Source organism: Glandiceps talaboti, chromosome 14 (genome assembly GCF_964340395.1).
Source record: "Glandiceps talaboti chromosome 14, keGlaTala1.1, whole genome shotgun sequence".
Taxonomy (NCBI): domain Eukaryota; kingdom Metazoa; phylum Hemichordata; class Enteropneusta; family Spengelidae; genus Glandiceps; species Glandiceps talaboti.
Genome location: NC_135562.1, coordinates 24330441 through 24348833, shown reverse-complemented (window position 1 = coordinate 24348833; position 18393 = coordinate 24330441). Strand labels below are relative to the sequence as shown.

Below are 18393 nucleotides of genomic sequence, written 5' to 3'. Positions count from 1 at the left end.
TACTGGTCTAATCTCTTAGTTAGTCCTACCTACTAGTCTAATCTCTAAATTAGTCGTACCTACTGGTCTAATATCTAAGTTAGTCCTACCTACTGGTGAAATCTCTAAGTTAGTCCTACCTACTGGTCTAATCTCTGAGTTAGTCTTTCCTACTGGTCTAATCTCTAAATTAGTCCTACCTACTGGTCTAATCTCTGAGTTAGTCCTACCTACTGGTCTAATCTCTGAGTTAGTCCTACGTACTGGTCTAATCTCTGAGTTAGTCCTACCTACTGGTCTTATCTCTGAGTTCGTCCTACCTACTGGTCTAATCTCTGAGTTGGTCCTACCTACTGGTCTAATCTCTAAATTAGTCCTACCTACTGGTCTAATCTCTAAGTTAGTCCTACCTACTGGTCTAATCTCTAAGTTAGTACTACCTACTGGTCTAATCTCTGAGTTAGTCCTACCTACTGGTCTAATCTCTAAGTTAGTCCTACCTACTGGTCTAATCTCTAAGTTAGTCCTACCTACTGGTCCAATCTCTCAGTTAGTCCTACCTACTGGTCTAATCTCTAAATTAGTCCTACCTACTGGTCTAATCTCTGAGTTAGTCCTACCTACTGGTCTAATCTCTAAGTTAGTCCTACCTACTGGTCTAATCTCTAAATTAGTCCTACATGCTGGTCTAATCTCTGAGTTAGTCCTACCTACTGGTCTAATCTCTAAGTTAGTCCTACCTACTGGTCTAATCTCTAAGTTAGTCCTACCTACTGGTCTAATCTCTAAGTTAGTCCTACCTACTAGTCTAATCTCTAAGTTAGTCCTACCTACTGGTCTAATCTCTAAGTTAGTCCTACCTACTGGTCTAATCTCTAAGTTAGTCCTACCTACTGGTCTAATCTCTGAGTTAGTCCTACCTACTGGTCTATTCTCTAAATTAGTCCTACCTACTGGTCTAATCTCTGAGTTAGTCCTACCTACTGGTCTTATCTCTGAGTTAGCTACCTACTGGTCTAATCTCTAAGTTAGTCCTACCTACTAGTCTAATCTCTGAGTTAGTCCTACCTACTGGTCTAATCTCTGAGTTAGTCCTACCTACTGGTCTAATCTCTAAGTTAGTCCTACCTACTGGTCTAATCTCTAAGTTAGTCATACCTACTGGTCTAATCTCTAAGTTAGTCCTACCTACTGGTCTAATCTCTTAGTTAGTCCTACCTACTAGTCTAATCTCTAAATTAGTCCAACCTACTGGTCTAATCTCTAAGTTAGTCCTACCTACTGGCCTAATCTCTAAGTTAGTCCTACCTACTGGTCTAATCTTTGAGTTGGTCCTACCTACTGGTCTAATCTCTGAGTTGGTCCTACCTACTGGTCTAATCTCTGAGTTGGTCCTACCTACTGGTCTAATCTATGAGTTGGTCCTACCTACTGGTCTAATCTCTGAGTTAGTCCTACCTACTAGTCTAATCTCTAAGTTAGTCCTACCTACTGGTCTAATATCTGAGTTGGTCCTACCTACTGGTCTTATCTCTAAGTTGGTCCTACCTCCTGGTCTAATCTCTAAATTAGTCCTACCTACTGGTCTAATCTCTGAGTTAGTCCTAGCTACTGGTCTAATCTCTGAGTTGGTCCTACCTACTGGTCTAATCTCTGAGTTGGTCCTACCTACTGGTCTAATCTCTGAGTTGGTCCTACCTACTGGTCTAATCTCTGAGTTGGTCCTACCTACTGGTCTAATCTATGAGTTGGTCCTACCTACTGGTCTAATCTCTGAGTTAGTCCTACCTACTGGTCTTATCTCTAAGTTGGTCCTACCTCCTGGTCTAATCTCTAAATTAGTCCTACCTACTGGTCTAATCTATGAGTTAGTCCTACCTACTGGTCTAATCTCTAAATTAGTCCTACCTACTGGTCTAATCTCTAAATTAGTCCAACCTACTGGTCTAATCTCTGAGTTAGTCCTACCTACTGGCCTAATCTCTAAGTTAGTCTTTCCTACTGGTCTAATCTCTGAGTTAGTCCTACCTACTGGTCTAATCTCTAAGTTAGTCCTACCTACTGGTCTAATCTCTGAGTAAGTCCTACCTACTAGTCTAATCTCTGAGTTAGTCCTACCTACTAGTCTAATCTCTGAGTTGGTCCTACCTACTAGTCGAATCTCTGAGTTAGTCCTAGCTACTAGTCTAATCTCTAAATTAGTCCAACGTACTGGTCTAATCTCTAAGTTAGTCCTACCTACTGGCCTAATCTCTAAGTTAGTCCTACCTACTGGTCTAATCTCTGAGTTGGTCCTACCTACTGGTCTAATCTCTGAGTTGGTCCTACCTACTGGTCTAATCTCTGAGTTGGTCCTACCTACTGGTCTAATCTCTGAGTTGGTCCTACCTACTGGTCTAATATCTGAGTTGGTCCTACCTACTGGTCTTATCTCTAAGTTGGTCCTACCTCCTGGTCTAATCTCTAAATTAGTCCTACCTACTGGTCTAATCTCTGAGTTAGTCCTACCTACTGGTCTAATCTCTGAGTTAGTCCTACCTACTGGTCTAATCTCTAAATTAGTGGTATCTACTGGTCTAATCTCTAAATTAGTCCAACCTACTGGTCTAATCCCTGAGTTAGTCCTACCTACTGGCCTAATCTCTAACTTAGTCTTTCCTACTGGTCTAATCTCTGAGTAAGTCCTACCTACTAGTCTAATCTCTGAGTTAGTCCTACCTACTAGTCTAATCTCTGAGTTGGTCCTACCTACTAGTCGAATCTCTGAGTTAGTCCTAGCTACTAGTCTAATCTCTAAGTTAGTCCTACCTACTGGTCTAATCTCTGAGTTGGTCCTACCTACTAGTCTAATCTCTAAGTTGGTCCTACCTACTGGTCTAATCTCTGAGTTAGTCCTACCTACTGGTCTAATCTCTAAGTTAGTCCTACCTACTGGTCTAATCTCTAAGTTGGTCCTACCTACTGATCTAATCTCTAAGTTGGCCCTACCTACTAGTCTAATCTCTAAGTTAGTCCTACCTACTAGTATAATCTCTAAGTTAGTCCTACCTACTAGTCTAATCTCTGAGTTAGTCCTACCTACTGGTCTAATCTCTGAGTTAGTCCTAGCTACTGGTCTAATCTCTGAGTTAGTCCTACCTACTAGTCTAATCTCTGAGTTAGTCCTACCTACTAGTCTAATCTCTGAGTTGGTCCTACCTACTAGTCGAATCTCTGAGTTAGTCCTAGCTACTAGTCTAATCTCTGAGTTAGTCCTACCTACTGGTCTAATCTCTGAGTTGGTCCTACCTACTAGTCTAATCTCTAAATTAGTCCTACCTACTGGTCTAATCTCTAAGTTGGTCCTACCTACTAGTCTAATCTCTGAGTTAGTCCTACCTACTGGTCTAATCTCTGAGTTGGTCCTACCTACTAGTCTAATCTCTAAATTAGTCCTACCTACTGGTCTAATCTCTGAGTTGGTCCTACCTACTGGTCTAATCTCTGAGTTAGTCCTACCTACTGGTCTAATCTCTAAGTTAGTCCTACCTACTGGTCTAATCTGTAAGTTGGTCCTACCTACTGGTCTAATCTCTAAGTTGGCCCTACCTACTAGTCTAATCTCTAAGTTAGTCCTACCTACTGGTCTAATCTTTAAATTAGTCCTACATACTGGTCTAATCTCTGAGTTAGTGCTACCTACTGGTCTAATCTCTGAGTTAGTCCTACCTACCGGTCTAATCTCTGAGTTGGTCCTACCTACTAGTCTAATCTCTGAGTTAGTCTTTCCTACTGGTCTAATCTCTAAATTAGTCCTACCTACTGGTCTAAGCTCTAAATTAGTCCTACCTACTGGTCTAATATCTAAGTTAGTCCTACCTACTGGTCTAATCTCTAAATTAGTCCTACCTACTGGTCTAATATCTGAGTTAGTCCTACCTACAAACCTCTCATTTTCCCTCTTTAAAACTTACCCTTCCCTTCCCCCCTTTAAACTGACCCCTCCCTTTCCCCCCCTTAAAACTGACCACTCACTTTGCCCTTTAAAACTGACCACTCACTTTGCCCTTTAAAACTGACCCCTCCCTTTGCCCTTTAAAACTTACCCCTCCCTTTTCCCCCTTTAAAACCTACCCCTCCCTTTTCCCCCTTTAAAATTGACTCTTCACTTTGCCCTTTAAAACTGACCTCTCCCTTTCCCCCTTTAAAACTGACCCTTCACTTTGCCCTTTAAAACTTACCCCTCCCTTTCACCCTTTAACACTGACTCTTCATTTTTCCCCTTTAAAACTGACCCCTCCCTTCCCCCTTTAAATTAACCCCTCACTTTCCCCTTTAAAACTTACCCCTCCCTTTCCCCCCTTTAACATTGACTCTTCATTTTCCCCCTTTAAAACTGACCCCTTCCTTCCCCCCTTTTAAATTAACCCCTCACTTTCCCCATTAAAACTTACCCCTGCCTTTCCCCTTTAAAAAAGACCTAATTTCCCTCTTTAAAACTTACCCCTCCCTTTCCCCCCTTTAAAACTGCCCCCCCCCCCCATTTCCCCCTTTAACACTGACTCTTCATTTCCCTCCTTTAAAACTGACCCCTCCCTTCCCCCCTTTAAAATTAACCCCTCACTTTCCCCTTTAAAACTTACCCCTCCCTTTCGCCTTTAAAAAGGACCTCAATTTCCCTCTTTAAAACTTACCCCTTCCTCCCCCCCACCGTTTAAATAGACTCCTAACTTTCCCCTTTAAAAAAACCTAATTTTCCCTCTTTAAAACTAACCCCTTCCTTTTCCCCCTATAAAACTTACCCCTCCCTTTTCCCCCTTTAAAAGTGTCCCCTCCCTTTTCCCCCTTTAAAACTGACAACTCACTTCGCCCTTTAAAACTGACCTCTCATTTTCCCCCTTTAAAATTGACTCCTCCCTTTCCCCCTTTGAAACTGATGCCTCCCTTTCCCCTTTAAAAATACCACCAATGGCTTTGTAGCACAACTGTACAGTTTCTAAAAATGTTTATCCATATGGTAGTCCATGCTAACAACAAGTGGTCATTTGTTGAATGACTATCCAGTTGCTTATCCAACCATATTGCTATCTTTATGATATATGCTATCATTTAGCTGTTGCTATGGGCGTGGTCATGTTGTTAGATATATTTGCATACATTTTTGTATGTTTTTGTTCACTTGTGTATGAATTCCTGATATTATCTTTGCAATATACGTGATTATTTGGCTGTTGCTATGGGCGTGGTCTTATTGCTAGGCATATTTACATACATTTTTTGAATGTATTCAATTGTCTATTAATCCCCGTTGTTATCTTTGCAATATATGTGATCATTTTGCTGTTGCTATGGGCGTGGTCTTGTTGCCAGGCACATTTGCATACATTTTTTGAATTTTTATTCATTTGTCTTTCTATTCCTGTTATCTTTGCAATATACATGATTATTTGGCTGTTGCTATGGGCGTGGTCTTGTTGCTAGGCAAATTTACACACATTTTTTGAATGTTTATTCAATTGTCTATTAATCCCTGTTATCTTTATGAAATACATGACCATTTGGCTGTTGCTATGGGCGTGGTCATGGTTGCTAGGGTATTAGCATACATTTTTTGAATGTTTACTCATTTGCCTACCAGATGATGTTGTTATTTGACCAAAATATACTGCCATTTGGTTGTTGCTAAGGGCGTAGTCATGGTCGCTAGGGCCAATTTTGTCAAAATGTTATGAAGAAAATCTGCAGAATAACACTTTCAGAAACATCTCACCAAATTTCAGACTCGACGACCAAGTACTTTTTGAGATATAAGTTTTTGACCAAAAATGATAATTTTTACACCTAATTTGCATACCACTCATTGAATCATTGTATGCTTAATATTTCTTCGTCCGTACATCCCTAGATACATTCCCATTAAATTTCAGCCCAATCTGCTCAACACTTTTGAAATTATAGATTTTTAACCAAAAAGACACATTTTTAGTCCTAATTTGCATATCACTGATGGAATCATCCCGTCATGAACAAATCTTACTTTATATCCCCTTAAGAATGTTCCCACCAAATTTCGCACCAATCTGCCCAGTAGTTTCTGAGTTTAAGTTTTTTGACCAAAACTCACATTTTTTGACCCAAATCACACACCTGTGATGCGATCATTTTGATTTGAACAATTTCCCAACTAGACACCCAAGGTAATGGATCCACCAAATATCATGGCAATCGGTTCAGCAGTTTTTGACTTTTCCCTTTAAAAAAACCCTCATTTTCCCTCTTTAAAACTTACCCCTCCCTTTTCCCCCTTTAAAACTTACCCCTCCCTTTCCCCCCTTTAAAATTGACCCCTCACTTTGCCCTTTAAAATTGACCCCTCACTTTGCCCTTTAAAACTGACTTTGCCCTTTAAAACTGACCTCTCATTTTCCCCCTTTAAAATTGATTCCTCCCTTTCCCCCATTAAAACTGACCTCTCATTTTCCCTCTTTAAACTTACCCCCTTTCCCCGCTTTTAAAGTGACCTCTGACTATGCCCTTTAAAACTGACCTCATTTTCCGCCTTTAAAACTGACCCCTCCCCCCCATTTAAAATTGACCCCTCACTTTGCCCTTTAAAACTGATGCCTCACTTTCTCCTTTAAAACTGACCCCTCCCTTTCCCCTTTAAAAACAGCCCCCCCCCCATTTTCCCCTTTAAAACTGATGCCTTATTTTCCCCTTTAAAGTAACCCTCACTTTCCCCTTTAAAAATGGCCCCTCATTTTCCCCTTTAAAAACAATCCCTGACATTCCGTTTTAACTGACCTCCAACTTTTACCCTTAAAACTGACCTGGCTTTCACTGTATGACTGACTCTTGACCTTTAGTGTTAACCTCAGCCATGTTTAAATTTAGAACTATGTAACATATACCAACCTGTTGACTTGTATTGTATGAATGTGCATTAGTATTGGTTGCATTACTTGTTGTAGGATAGGTATAACCACTTGTGGTGTAACTACTACCTGCTGATACAATCAAGTACAAATCAATGTCAATATTCAGGTGTGTGTATGGGGGGGGGGGTGTACATGTGTGTGTGTGGTGTTGGGTGTATGTGTGTGTACGGTGTGGGGTATACATGTGTATATATGGTGTAGGGGTGTATATGGATTGCATTTATATAGTTGAAAACAACTGAGAACATAATTGAACCGTCAGATGACAAAAGGGAGGGGTCAAATTTTAAATTTTGAGTTTTTACTGGATTCAGATACTTGACCATCTCAGCTTTCATATGAGTGGTGCCATTCACCAAGGTTAGGGTTAATTTATGGAGAAATACTCATTTGAATATTTGCAGAATATCTACACTTTGTGCTGATGTTGGATACCTATATTAACTCTCTACATTGGCTGGCGGGGGGGGGGGGGGGGGGGGATGGTGTTAAGAATGTGAAACTGGTAAATAAAAATAGCAACTACCATAAAACTTCATTCATATTATATAATCAAGCATAACCATGTATATTTATATTTAAGACAAACACATGTTTTCACCAGAGTTAGAAGTCATATTTTTTTATTCCTTCACTAAACTACTAAGTATGTACATTGTACACCCTGATGTTTAATGTTGATAATCTCAAAGTCTCGGTGTGACTCCGACAATATAATGTCTACTATCAAGGTTGATGTAGTTACTTGGGAACCAATATCTACTATCAAGGTTGATGTAGTAACTTGGAAACCAATGTCTACTATCAAGGTTGATGTAGTAACTTGGGAACCAATGTCTACTATCAAGGTTGATGTAGTAACTTGGGAACCAATGTCTACTATCAAGGTTGATGTAGTAACTTGGGAACCAATATCTACTATCAAGGTTGATGTAGTAACTTGGGAACCAATATCTGCTATCAAGGTTGATGTAGTAACTTGGGAACCAATATCTACTATCAAGGTTGATGTAGTAACTTGGGAACCAATGTCTACTATCAAGGTTGATGTAGTAACTTGGGAACCAATGTCTACTATCAAGGTTGATGTAGTAACTTGGGAACCAATATCTGCTATCAAGGTTGATGTAGTAACTTGGGAACCAATATCTACTATCAAGGTTGATGTAGTAACTTGGGAACCAATGTCTATTATCAAGGTTGATGTAGTAACTTGGGAACCAATATCTACTATCAAGGTTGATGTAGTAACTTGGGAACCAATGTCTATTATCAAGGTTGATATAGTAACTTGGGAACCAAGTTGTATAGTATATCATATCACAAAATATACTATAATGTTAATCAATATGGATAAAAAGTAACACCTGACATTATAAATAATTTTAAAACTGTCCAATTGTTGTTCAAAAGCCTGTAGTGCTAGTATTAGTAAATTCTAATTTAAATTATCTGTTGATATCATTACAGATTTCTTTCATTAACTTTGGGGGAATGAACAAACTACCTCTTCACTTGGTCGAGTGTAATTTATTTGTTTGCATCTCTAGAACTGCTTGTCTATTGATAAAGGAAAAATAACTAAAAATGAATATCAAATAATATGATATGTAATACTCCAGCTATAATTCTTGATTACAATAACGTTTATGAAATTATGACTTAAAAGTGGAATTCAAAACAAACTTTCTTGTATTCAATTTTGTCATCAATGCCCAAAAGTAATGCAACTAGCTTTTACTACAGTTCATTCAGTGTTCAATATGTAAGACTGCATTATCACAAGTCATAAATATTGGCAACAAACACAGATAAGCAAGTTAAATAAAGACTCCAAAATACAATGGCTGCTTAACAAAGATATCCTGTCAACAGTTACATATTGCCTTTCTACACTTCACAGTGATGTGATTCAATTACTGTATGTCAATCCTGCAAATCACAAACCAAATATACTAGTACTGCTGAAGTATAATATTGTGCATCTTTTCTCTCATTAAAGTTCACACAAGTCCATCTTGTTTTACCTTGTTTCCATTGTTTGTAATTGTCAAATAAAAAAGAAAAGAAAATGAAAGTTTCAAATTACTGTTGTATCCTGTCTTCATCATTTTGAACCGTACAGCTATATGAAGAACCAAAGCTGCAGTATACATGCTGATATTGATAACTGCAATGGCCAAAACAACTGACTGTCATTGGATACATGGAGAGCTGGACTTCACAACACGATTCAATTCAACATTACAATTATTATCATACATACTTTATGAGTAACACATGAATTATCCTATATACTATACGAGTAACATGAATTAATTGATACTCATACATTAGCTAGAGATGCTTCAAATTCACCAGTACTACATACATATACTAACATTTCCTTTTACATGGAGGGCAATCATGTCTGGAGAATTAGGACAGCATTTATGTTGGTCTGGGGCACACTATGTCTCTATTTACTGGCGCAACATGCTCTCTGATGGTTTTGTACAGGTAAGTTTGACGTTCACGTGTCATTCCAGCTGGTTGGATCACTGGTGGTAGTTCCTGTCTGCAGAACCGAGTATCTGGCTGTCGAAGTACTTTGAACTCCTTCTCTGTTGAGGTGAGTGATTCACGCACAAACACGCTACCTGGGTGATCATATGTAAAGCGGAAATGGTGATATTTCCTTACCCCAGGAACAGGTTTGAAGAAGTGATGCAGGTATGTAATCCAATCCCGCCACTCATAGTGTGGATGACCAGTAGTACTGTTCTTAAACAATTGGGCAATGTTTGGACTGCAAGACTGATTGACTGTGGATGCTAGCTCCTGTACAGTATCAATATTGGACCTCTATATTTCTGTTTTATAAGACCAAAGAAACCATCAACAGAGCATCTGGTGTGTCCACTCATCATGAAATTTAATTGAATTGAGTTGTGAAGTCCTGTCATCACTCTCCAGGCTAAGTATGCAATGACAGACTTATTTTTGTTCTGACCACTGCAGTTATCAGCATGCATAGAGCAGCTTTGTTCTCCAAAGCTGTACTGTTCAAAGTGATGGTGAAGACAGGATACAACAGTGTTAGGACCATGACTTTTTGTGCCATTTTCACCTATGGTTTCCTGTTCACTGATTAGATAATTAACTTGTCTTGGCACACCTTCACTACATATGCCAAATAACTGAACTTTCAACGGTGTTTTAAAAAACATTGGCCCAACCTGCCTAACTCTATGAGGGAGAAAGACATTTTGGGCAAAATCAAAAGTGTAATGAACTGAAATTAAATCATTACTACATGGTTCAATTGGCAAATCATACTCAATTGGTAAATCATAATCTATCAGTTCTTCTTTAGCTGCATTGATACATTCTCTATAGTATGCTCTGCCTGATTTAGCTTCATTGATGTGTGTTGTCAGGTCACAGCATGCATTCAACTTTTCTTCTTCAGTGCGTGCATTGAACACCTTTTCTCGAAACTCCTCACATCTCTGACAAACATCAGATTTTGGATTTGCGAATTGCACATGAGGACAAATCTGATGCCATGTACAAGTCGAAAGCTGTCATATCCAAATGGTCTCAGCTGGGCTTCACAACAAGCTGTACAGTACAGGCCATACATTGTTTTATAATTTTCAGATGCTGGTAAATGCACTGGTGGTTTGTTATCTGTACCTCTTGGGGCTGCTGGCTGTGGAAGTCCATGGTCTTCAGCATACCGAAGAATAAATTCAACACAGTGTTTAACTTGTTCGTATGTTAAGGCATGCTTTGGATGTTTACCAGTGTTTCCATGAATGCGTGGGATTGGACCATTTTGTCTCATATGTGCTTTTATGGTCTTCAAATACTTCAAAGTAATGTTGTGTAAAAATAAAAATGCTTCTTTACAAACTTCCCTGTCATCATATGCATACTTGTGTCGTATTCTTTTCTTGGCTGCATCTGGGTCGTCATCACATGACTTTGGATCAAACCCAAGGACAAGTAGTTTACCCATTATCATGGCATCTTTCACTTCACGGGTGCAATCAAGTATTGAAAGTCTAATAGCAGTTATTTCATCAACGTCAAAGTTTTTGAGACAGTTAGCACTGCAACAACCATTTCTGACTTTGTTTTCAACTTCCTTACGATCGCAAGTACTACTGGAATTTAGATCTGACTCATTTTCACCACCACTAATTGATCGTTCGCTTGACAATTGTTATGTGAGATGTGATGCCGCATGTGACGAAAATTCGTCAATATCGATACTAAGCTGTCGTGGATATCATCTGAATCAGGGCAATCGTCAACTTCGTCATCACCAACAACATGCGCACCTGACATACTGTTTCCGTTGATATTGACATCACCGGAGGATTCAGTTGACGGTGACGCTGGTACTTCATACTCATGTTGGCTGCTCGAAAATTCCTGACTGAGATCTTCATCTGGGAAGTAGATTTCTCGCTCGGGTCGCTCACAACTCATGTCTACTATGGATATGTCTAAATTATATGACAGTTAAAGACACAATACTTATATTTTCAGTTGTAAATGTCTGCTGCATCCGAAGTAAACAAGGTTGACCTCAATTTCATGAACAGCTAAGTGACCTCAGAAAATCTACTTCCCGGGTCAAGTGACTTCGATCGCGATGAGTGTACATCGCGCTGGTGACACGACAAGATAACGTAATACGAGAGCATTCAAGACTAGAAATGTTAGGATATCATCATTTCAACTAAGATTGCACCATATTTATTATTATTACTGTACAGTCATACCATCTTTCAAAGACCGACATTCTGAAATGAAGTGACATGTGACACAGTGCACAGGCCTGTCATGTCGTCGTATGTAAAAGTAAATCAATGCTGCTGCTTGCTAACCCCGTCGCACAACCTTTGTTCATGTATTTAATCATTAAAAGCTTCGGGTAAAATCCGCATGAAAATTTATTTTGGCTATTTAACTACTGTATTTACATTGTACAGTACGTGAGTGGTAGTTCTATAACTTTGTATAAGTACTATAACAGTATAAGTACACAGTCATGAATGAATGAAAGATTCGTTTGTCACTGAGACCCTGCAGATTTACAGTGGACGCGTACCACGTATAATCGAACGATTACTCGATTTCTATTGGATGGCGTTAAGGTCCCTTTTGTCATCTGACGGCTCAATTATATGTTGCTTTTCTATAATAATTCACCATGAATATTGTTGTCTGATAGCTGATAGTACATACAGACTGGCAGGTGATAAAACACACAACACTGTTATACACTATTTTATCTACCCTATCATAAACAAAGTATAAATTTCATGTCACATTTTCACTGTACATTTCTAAACAGGGTTTCCTAAATCATAAATGGCACTGAAATAATGATTTAAAGTGCACCTTAGTCTTTCTTATGAATATTTACATGAATAAGTGATGCCCATATTTGAGTGGCAAGAGTTTTATGTGTAGATAGGGTGGAATGTATGAATGTGTGTGTGTGTGTGTGTGTGTGTGTGTGTGTGTGTGTGTGTGCGTGCATGCAAGCAAGCGTGTATGTATGTATGTATGTATGTGTGTGTATGTATGTATTTATGTATGTATGTATGTATGTATGTATGTATGTATGTATGTATGTATGTATGTGTGTATGTATGTATGTGTGTGTATGTATGTATTTATGTATGTATGTATGTATGTATGTATGTATTTATGTATGTATGTATGTGTGTATGTATTTATGTATGTATGTATGTATGTATGTATGTATGTATGTATGTATGTATGTATGTATGTACGTATGTATGTATGTATGTATGTATGTATGTATGTATGTATGTATGTATGTATGCATGCAGGATTAAGTGATTGAATTGTAGATTAAATGAATACATTCTAACCTGGAGTTGGATAAGGCACTTGCGCTAAACCATATGGTGTCTGCCCTGATTGGGCACCATATGGGTATGTGGTAGCATTGGCCTGCATGTACGGTGACTGTGATTGGCCAGCAACACCCTGATAGCTGGTCAATGAATTGTTAGCTTGCGCTGATGGGGCAGGTATAATATGAGGATAGGAATGACTAGAAAGGAGAACAAACAAAAAACAAACATTTTCAGTTGATTCTGCTTTTTTTTAGGAACAGAGCAGGAATTCTATTCTGGAAATGATGACAATGGCTCTGAAGCACAAGTGATTATTCTATAAATCAATTTTTATGATAAAATTTGTCACTGGAATTCATTATTAAAGTGTTGCCGTCAAATGAGAATCTTGTCTGTCTATAGTTTAATGCCAACAGTCATTTGACTAATCTTTTATGACAATATGGTTACTGAATCTGAGAAAGTCTCCTACAAAATCTTAAGACTAAATCCCTTTATTAAAGTACTGTCATTCATTTTATAACCTACCATTAACCTTTTCTTCCTATAATTATTCCCACATTATTCCAACTTTAAACTGACACATACCCTCTCACCTTCTAAATGACTTTTGACATAGTTATGTTTACCTTGGAAAATACTGAGAAGAATACTCTGATTTGAGGTGTCTGGAATAACTCATATCCTGTTGAGATGTCTGACTTGTGGACCCTGCAATAAATACAATAAGTAAAATCCCTTTGGTGATCATCAACAGTAATAATACACAGGTTACAATAATATACACATAATACATTCAGTGACTTGATACACTAAGACACATACATTCAGTGACTTGATACACTAAGACACATACATCCAGTGACTTGATACACTAAGACACATACATTCAGTGACTTGATACACTAAGACACATACATTCAGTGACTTGATACACTAAGACACATACATCCAGTGACTTGATACACTAAGACACATACATTCAGTGACTTGATACACTATAAAGACACATACATTCAGTGACTTGATACACTATAAAGACACATACATTCAGTGACTTGATACACTAAGACAAATATATTCAGTGACTTGATACACTAAGACACATACATTCAGTGACTTGATACACTAAGACACATACATTCAGTGACTTGATACACTATAAAGACACATACATTCAGTGACTTGATACACTAAGACACATACATTCAGTGACTTGATACACTAAGACACATACATTCAGTGACTTGATACACTAAGACACATACATTCAGTGACTTGATACACTAAGACACATACATTCAGTGACTTGATACACTAAGACACATACATCCAGTGACTTGATACACTAAGACACATACATCCAGTGACTTGATACACTAAGACACATACATCCAGTGACTTGATACACTAAGACACATACATTCAGTGACTTGATACACTAAGACACATACATTGTAACACTTCTTGTCTGTGATAGGTGCAATCACAAATTGACATGCATATATCATATGTACCTAATAGTACACTGCCCTTATACCAAGATTGACTGAAATTGATCTGCTCAGACATGTCTGCCAAATGGAGCCAGACATGAAAAAATCATAACAGAATGGCTGCCTCGCAGTCCTGTTGGATCATATCGTGACACAAGCTGACGTACATTGTACATAACATCATAGTACATTGTATTTAAATAAAGTTTTAATGGGAATTGTTCATGCATGTGCCATGTCTGTGTAATGATCCCAAACAAGGAAAAATTATAACAAAATGTTCGAAGCCATTATGCAGACATGCCTGATCAGATCTCATTCAAAGTTGGTATAAGGACAATGTAAAATGTTTGCCCAGTGGCCATATTGGATTGTATCGTAACACAAGTTGATATGCATGTGAAGATTATGGTACATTATATTATATCAGTATATTGATGGCGCAAATCGTGAGATCTGATTGGTCTAGACATCGAACTAGCGCGTCTAAAATGAGCGATAATGCACAGTTGGCACGCGTCCAAATTTTGATGTTCACTGTTCGTCTAGAACGTTGTAGTCCGTGCAGGAATGGGGGCGCAAATGAAACCAGAAAATGTTGCGTCTTATCTTGTTTCTGATATTTTCAATATACTGGTATAATATAATAGCGATAATCCGCCCCTGGGAATGGTATATCACTCGGTTTTGACCAGTGAACTCAATATATGCACTCGCTATCGCTCGTGCATATATTTCGTTCACTGGTCAAAACCTCTTGGTATACCATCCCCAGAGGTGGTTTATTGCTTAAATATATATCCTTGTATCTAGTTTAAAGGGAATCGGTTAAAACAGAATGGCCACCCTGCGATCATGTTGGATCATATCGTGACACAAGCTGACATACATATATACATCATAGTACATTGTCTTTGTGTAAAGTTTTGATGGAAATTGCTCATGTTCACCCAGTGGTTATATTGGATCGTATCATCACACAAATTGACGTGCATATGAAGAATATGGTACAATATATATCCCTGTACCCAGTTTGAAGGGAATTGGTTCAGACACATCTAAGTAATGGCTCTGGACATGAAAAAATGGTAACAAAATGGCTGCCTGGCAGCCATATTGGATTGTATTGAGATATTAAATTGACATGCATATGTATGCCATAGTGTGTTGTCCTTGTACCAAGTTTGATAGAAGTTAATCAAGTCATGTCCAAGTTATGGTTCTGGACATGAAAAAATCATAAAAAATATTGCCAAACATTGGCAATATTATTGCTACATAAATTGACATGCATATGTATGTAATACAACATTGTCCTTATACCAACTTTGAATGAGATCTGTTCAGGCATGTCTGCATAGTGGCTTTGAACATGAAAAATTCGGAACAAAATGGCCATCTAGTGACTATGTTGGATTGCATCACAAAATAAATTGACATGCATATGTATGCTATAGTGTGTTGTCCTTCTACCAAATTTGATAGAAATCGGTCCAGTCATGTCCAAGTAATGGTTCTGGACATGAAAAAATAACGCCAATGGCATTGCAGCACAACTGTACAGTTTTATCTTTGCAATATATGTGATTATTTGACTGTTGCTATGGGCACGGTCTTGTTGCTAGGCAAATTTAGATACATTTTTTGAATGTTTATTCAATTGTCTATTGATCCCTGTTATCTTCACAATATATGTGATCAGTTGGCTGTTGCTATGGGTGTGGTCTTGTTGCTAGGCACATTTGCATACATTTTTTGAATGTTTAATCATTTGTCTTTCCATTCCTGTTATCTTTTTTGCAATACACATGATTATTTGGTTGTTGCTATGGGCGTGGTCCTGTTGCAAGGCAAATTACATACTTTTTTTGAATGCTTGTCCAATTGTCTATTAATCCCTGTTGTTATCTTTGTGAAATACACGACCATTTGACTGTTGCTATGGGCATGGTCTTGTTGCTAGGGATATTTGCATACATTTTTTTGAATGTTTACTCACTTGCCTACCAGATGATGTTGTTTTTTGAACAAAATATACTGCGATTCAGTTGTTGCTAAGGGCATGGTCATTTCGCTAGGGCCAATTGTGTCAAAATATTTTGAAGAAAATCTGCAGAATAACACTTCTAGACACATCTCACCAAATTTCAGTCTCATTGACCAAGTACTTTTTGAGATAAATATTTGACCAAAATTCACATTTTTACACCTAATTTGCATATCACTGATGAGATCATTATATGCTTAATAGTTCTTCATCTATACACCCACATATGTATCCCTCTTAAATTTCAGCCCGTTCTGCTGAGTAGTTGTGGAATTATAGGTTTTTGACCAAAAATACACATTTTTAGCCCTAATTTGCCACATCTCTGATGCAATCATTCTCATTTGAACATCTCTGATGCAATCATTCTCATTTGAACAATTTCCCAACTAGACACCAGAAGTAACGTGACCACCACATATCAAAGCAATCGGTCCAGCAGTTTTTGACTTTAAGTTGTTTACACACACACACACACACACACACACACACACACACACACACACACACACACACATCCACACAGACAGACAGACACTTTGCCATGCCTATATCACTACTGAACCTTCAGTGCAGTTGTGCTAAAAATCATTTTAAAAATGGCTGCCTGGTGGCCATATTGGATTGTATCACAACATAAATTCACATGCATATGTATGAAATAGAACATTGTCCTTATACCAACTTTGAAGGAGATCTGTTCAGGCATGTCTGCGTAATGGCTTTGGACATGAAAAGATCGTAACAAAATGGCTGTCTGGTGGCCATATCAGATCGTATCACAAAATAAATTAATGTGCATATGTATGCCACAGTGTTATGTCCTTGTACCAAGTTTGAGAGAAATTGGTCTAGTCATTTTCGAGAAATGGCTCCGGAAACACAGACAGATGGATGGACGGATGGACGGTGCCCAATCTGAAAGCAATACATTCAGTGACTAAGACATATACATCAAGAGACTTGGTAAACTAAGACATGTACATCCTGTGACTTGGTAGACTAAGACATACATAAAGTGACTAGGTAGTCTAAGATATACATAAAGTGACTAGGTAGTCTAAGACACTTACATCAAGCAACATGGTAGACTAAGATACATACATTCAGTGACTTGATACACTAAGACACATACATTCAGTGACTTGGTAGACTAAGACACACATATCTAGTGACTTGGTACACTAAGACACATACATCTATTGACTTGGTAGACTAAGACACTTACATTCAGTAACTTTGTACACTAAAAACATATACATCCTGTGACTTGGTAGACTAAGACAAACACAGCCAGTGACTTGGTAGACTAATACATAATTTTTATACATTATGTGACTTGGTAGACTAAGACATGTGCATCCTGTGACTTGGTAGACTAAGACATATACATCCTGTGATTTGGTACACTAAGACATATACATCCTGTGACTTGGTAGACTAAGACATATACATCCTGTGATTTGGTACACTAAGACATATACATCCTGTGACTTGGTAGACTAAGACATATACATCCTGTGACTTGGTAGACTAAGACATATACATCCTGTGAATTGGTAGACTTAGACATATACATCCTGTGACTTGGTAGACGAAGACAAATATATCCTTTGACTTGGTAGACTAAGACACATACATCCTGTGACTTGGTAGACTAAGACATATACATCCTTTGATTTGGTAGACTAAGACACATACATCCTGTGACTTGGTAGACTAAGACATATACATCCTGTGACTTGGTAGACTAAGACATATACATCCTGTGACTTGGTAGACTAAGACACATACATCCTGTGATTTGGTAGACTAAGACATATACATCCTGTGACTTGGTAGACTAAGACACATACATCCTGTGATTTGGTAGAGTAAGACACATACATCCTTTGATTTGGTAGACTAAGACACATACATCCTGTGACTTGGTAGACTAAGACATATACATCCTTTGATTTGGTAGACTAAGACACATACATCCTGTGACTTGGTAGACTAAGACACATACATCCTGTGACTTGGTAGACTAAGACACATACATCCTTTGATTTGGTAGACTAAGACAT

General features: G+C 38.1%; 1 protein-coding gene across 9 annotated transcripts in view; it reads right to left on the bottom strand.

Annotated features, from left to right (window-relative positions):
• Positions 1–18393, bottom strand: part of LOC144446048 (protein phosphatase EYA1-like) — a 441648-nt gene that overhangs the window by 71372 nt on the left and 351883 nt on the right. For 8 of the 9 annotated variants that reach the window (XM_078135730.1, XM_078135735.1, XM_078135738.1 and 5 more), the window contains 3 exons: positions 13411–13492; positions 12794–12978; positions 6874–6965 (listed from right to left, as the gene is read on the bottom strand). In XM_078135730.1, the coding sequence (XP_077991856.1) occupies positions 6874–6965; positions 12794–12978; positions 13411–13492 (359 nt within the window). The remainder of the gene's footprint in view (positions 1–6873; positions 6966–12793; positions 12979–13410; positions 13493–18393) is intronic. The other variant, XM_078135731.1, reaches the window with a different exon arrangement.